This window comes from Impatiens glandulifera, chromosome 9 (assembly GCF_907164915.1).
Source record: "Impatiens glandulifera chromosome 9, dImpGla2.1, whole genome shotgun sequence".
NCBI classification, from domain to species: domain Eukaryota; kingdom Viridiplantae; phylum Streptophyta; class Magnoliopsida; order Ericales; family Balsaminaceae; genus Impatiens; species Impatiens glandulifera.
The window spans coordinates 4,332,624-4,337,404 of NC_061870.1; the positions used below are offsets into that span (position 1 = coordinate 4,332,624).

The 4,781-nt window shown below is 27.2% G+C and overlaps 1 protein-coding gene across 1 annotated transcript; it reads right to left on the reverse strand.

Annotated features, from left to right (window-relative positions):
- Positions 1–580: 580 nt before the first annotated feature.
- Positions 581–2,732, reverse strand: LOC124915749 (homeobox-leucine zipper protein HAT22-like). Its single transcript, XM_047456513.1, has 4 exons — positions 2,672–2,732; positions 2,025–2,281; positions 812–891; positions 581–731 (listed from the first exon to the last, which is right to left on the reverse strand). The coding sequence occupies exons 1-4, from the start codon at positions 2,730–2,732 to the stop codon at positions 581–583; spliced, it is 549 nt and encodes a 182-aa protein (XP_047312469.1).
- Positions 2,733–4,781: the final 2,049 nt, after the last annotated feature.

Genomic DNA, 4,781 nt, shown 5'->3' on the forward strand with positions numbered 1-4,781 from the left:
AAATGTAAGAAAACAACAAAAAAATATTCTCGCAAAGGAAAAGATAAGAAAAGGAAAAAGACATTGAATATCGCTTTCTAATATCCTTGAAAGGTACAAGCCTCACCCTATGTAAATAATAAAAGAGATTGGGTGCATATCGGCCTAGTGTGGTCTATTTGAATTTGCATGACTAATATATATAGTAATATAACTTCTTGTAGTCTATCACAGAAGGAAAAAAATAGTGTTGTCGTCATTGACAAAAGATAAATAAACATTCTTTAAATACCATAAAACAACATAAATAATAGTGTTTGTGAGTTTCAAATGTCAATAACATATTGGGTGGTAAAATAAACACTCTCCTTTGATTTTGTCTCTAAATGAGAAGCCATATAAGAAAGGGTAAAGGAAGAAAAAACACACTTTGGATCCATACAATGTGTAGGAATATTGTAGCTTACATCATGTACTACTATTAGAGTATTCTTATTGTTTTTATTTTATTTTTCTTCTAAACCAACCAAGAATAATGGCTGGCTTCTGCAAAACTTTCACACTGTAGGCATTTTGTGTCCGAGATGGAAGCATCAAGCATTCAAATTTTGTGCATACAACATGCTGGACGAGGGTGGATCATTCCCCGAAGTTCTTGCACCTCTTTCCTTAGCCTTTGGTTCTCGATGCTCAATCTCTCACAACATTTCTTTAGTAACTCACAGTCTACTTCTGTTTGCTTAAGCTTAGTCCTGCATTAATGCTCATATTCATTAATTTTTTATTCTTTATAACAAAACTTGAAATTTTACGAGAAGATCTTTGATAATACCTCGCTCTTCTATTCTGAAACCACACCTCAACTTGTCGTGGTTGCAAGTTCAATCTATCGCCCAATACTTGTTTCTGGGACTGCAGGTATGTAAACAAATGTTTTAATACATTGCTACACAAAATATCTTCTCAGCTAAGTGCTTAATTATTAAAAAAAAAAAAAATTTAATAAAAAAGATATTATTGACACAAGACAAACCATTATTGATACATAATTATTGTTTACACTATTCTAAGTAAACAGAGATTATGTAGTTAAACAGTGAATAAAGAATATTATCAAGAGATCAAAATTTGATAATTCTTAAAAAAGCAGTTTTTTTATGATAAGACCTAATTCAAAATGTATTTATTATTAACTTACATTGTCAACAGCTTTTAATTTAACAACCAAGTAATTAGATGGAAGCACTATTGTTTCTGAAAACCAAACATTTAATTAAATTCTTGCCTTAAAGATAGTTCGATTTAAGATAACACTAATTTCTAGCTTTGAAGATTGTTCGATTTAAGTTAAACACGGTTTTGCTTTACATTCCACAAATAAGAGAGAGAAAAACAATATCAATTGTCAAGTAAATTGTATTTCTACGTTACAAGTTAGTTTAAGCATTAATATTGTAAGTAAGAATAAACTAATAATAACTATATACTGTTTGAATTTATTTTTATTTTAAACAAAATAATATTTATTTTTGTAACTATGATTTTCAAGTTGTTTTCCCATCACTTCAAATAATCCATATAACTGATGTAAGAGTACTAGCATATTAACCTACCAGACTTCTCACTTTAATATGATGTTTTCATCCACAATCGAACATCATTCAGTCTCACAGTGTTTATTGTTTACTCCAGGATTGGATTAAGGCCAGACATTTCATCTTAGTCAATGAAAAATAAATAAGAGAATATTTAAATCTTAATATGATACTAGCAATATCCAATGCCGATGAGTGATATTGCTCCAATATCGATTGATCACAACCATTACACGATTGACAAATTAGAATGAGGTGGAGCCTTTTGAACATGACAATCAAACATATTGGGTCAGGAAATTCATGTAACACATACATGCATTAATGTCCATGTAAATCAATTTTCAGAAACTAAAATGAGTTATGTTCAAATAGACAAACATTTAGATGTTCGACTTATCGGGTTGGGCATATTTAAATCAAAATTACAAACTAAAAATGGAAAGTTACCGGAGAAAGAGTGCTTTGGATCTGGAAGGTTTCCTCGAGCAGGGAAAGTTGGTCTCTATTAAGCCTTAGCTTCTTTCTTCCATGAATGGAAGTGCGGCCCATTTTCTCCTTATATATATCAAGTTCGTTTATTTCCACAACATCGTCTTGATTTTCGTCGGAATATTCATCCATCGGGTCCATATCCACAGGCATAGAAAGTGACAGTGCCTTCCTTTTGTGTTTGTCATCATTCTTACTATTGGCGATTAAATTACCTGAGATAAATTATCCGTATTCATTGAACCATACATTAATAAAAAACTATAATTCAATTCCATAATTTATTTATCATAGAGAAACTAGTATGTAAATTTGTTAGTTCATAAACATTCACAAACAAGATTCATAAAAAAATTAGATAAACTTTTCATTGATAGCATTCATGAAGAGGGAAAGACAAACAACCAAGTTTGTTAAATTACAAGTCATAAAATGAATTGTGATGAGTTTATCAAACCAAAAATGAAAAAAAGAAGAAGAGAGATTAAAACTAGAAAATTCCCTTAACAACAATAAGAAAAACTTAGAAGGATTATTGCTCTGAATCAATTATAGGTTGAATTCAATAATTTGTTCCATTTGGAATGAAAATTAAAGACACTTACTGGTTCCAATAGCCAGTCTAAGCTCTGTGTTGCATGCTTCATCTTCTCCATTCATACCCATTTTAGAGAGAGAGAGAATGTTTTGGCCAATTGTTGGGGGAAAAACAATGAAATGGCAGAGACATCTTTATAGGGTACTTCACGAATTAGAGGAAAAAGGTCATGAATATTACATGTAATAATTAAGATATCCGTAACATACAAATTCCCCTTAATGACCATAATTACTATTAGCTTTGACTCAAAATGTATCACCAAAAAATGATAAATATTTTCAAAACTAATTTCATTTCTTCTTCATCTAATTACATAATCATGTGAGCCATAAAATTTCTCACAAAAAAAATTATTTTTCTCAAGTCTCTAGTTTCCTTAATTAATACAATTGTTGTTGGATATAATTTCTCACAAAATAATTATTTACCCAATTAAGTTATTTGAGATTCTACTAGATTTTAGAATTAAACAGAATTATTGACACACTAAGACAATCCCCTTCCGCTTACATTTAATACACTTTAAATGAGTATTGAAGTCGCGACATGTAATGACTATCTTGGTTGGATACATTTTTTTTTTAATTGAATTATTATGGTCACTAAATTCAAATATTCGTATTCATTCTAATTTTACTTAATTAATATTTTTGAAATATAATAATTCGTACTTTATTATTAAATCAATTAGATTTCCCAAATAATTTTCACTTAACTTTTATTATTAATATTTATTTATTTATTTATTTATTAAAGGTGATGAGAATGATAATACAAACTTTTATACAGATAGTTAAGTTTTCAATGAGATTTAGCCTCACATGTAAATTTACTAAAATCATTATTATTATTTCCAAGAGGTGGTCAAAAGATATATGATATAGTCAACACGCATACATCCAGATAATTAATCCTAGATTGAATGATCAACATTAACATTATAAATTATTTTGTAATCTCTTGTTGATTAAAGCAATCTTTGTATTTGTTTTGGTCAATTACCATGAATGAGATCATGAACAACCAGTTGCAGTAATTTTGTGGAAATATATATAATTTTGTGATATTAGTTCAACCTTCCAGGTTATACAATTTAACTTTTACAATGATTTTTGATAGAGTGATGTGATTTATTATGTCAATCCTGTTTCAATATTAAATTAGAATCTAAATACACATTAAATCAGTTATATACATATTTGTTTTTATAAGTCCACCAAGTTTAAATTTTATTCTGTAAATTATTGATAGAAATTAAATACATTTAATTTGTTTAAGCATAATCTGTAAAAAATAAAATAAAATAATAATAATAATACAATTTATTGTGTAAAAAGTCCTCTTGAAGAGTAATTAAGTCCCCAAACAAATCAATCATAACATAAATTTAGATTTTTTTTAAAATTATTTTATTTAATATTTATTTTCCATCAATTTTTTATAATGACTTCAACTTAAACCGTTTTTAATTAAAATTGAATTCATAATATTTGTTTTTCATAGACATGATTTTTTGTTACTTTCAATTATTCTAATTAATTACTTAATTTTTATAGTACATTTGATTATCCAAGAATAAATAGTTTTTAAAAGTGTCATTGTTTGTAATATGTCTCACATATGAAGGTTATATGACACTAGATATTATAATTAATTTTAAAGATTAAGATTTGAATTTAAACTATTAAGCGTATTCATATGGACTAGGGATAGAAATGAACCGGTTTATTTTACTTGGACGATTGATTTTTTATTACCATTGTGTTTGGATAATTATCTAGCATTACACTTTTATATTAATTTACACATTACACATAATGTTTTTTATATACTCAAATTATTTAAACTGAAATAACTAGTAATATAAATACTCTAATAAATTAAACAATTAAAATATGTGATCCCTACTATCTTTATTTTAACATACAAATGAAGAAATAACTTATGAATGTATGTGGTGACATTGTAAATATATCTTTTTAAATATAATTTTAGGTCAATTAATGATCAAATCGGTAAAGATTGTGGATTGGTTCGGGCAAATTGAAATCGTCATTCTTAAGTGGAGTAAAATAATGGTGTTGCCCAATTTTTATTTTTATTTTTTATAATTT

What these genes read in the sequence shown, in the direction of transcription:
- LOC124915749 (XM_047456513.1), bottom strand. Translation starts at nt 2,732, where the DNA reads ATGGGTATGAATGGAGAAGATGAAGCATGCAACACAGAGCTTAGACTG. An exon ending in TCCAAAGCACTCTTTCTCCG is followed by an intron (nt 892 to 2,024) that starts GTAACTTTCCAT and finishes ACATACCTGCAG; the next exon opens with TCCCAGAAACAAGTATTGGG. An exon ending in TTTCAGAATAGAAGAGCGAG is followed by an intron (nt 732 to 811) that starts GTATTATCAAAG and finishes GCATTAATGCAG; the next exon opens with GACTAAGCTTAAGCAAACAG.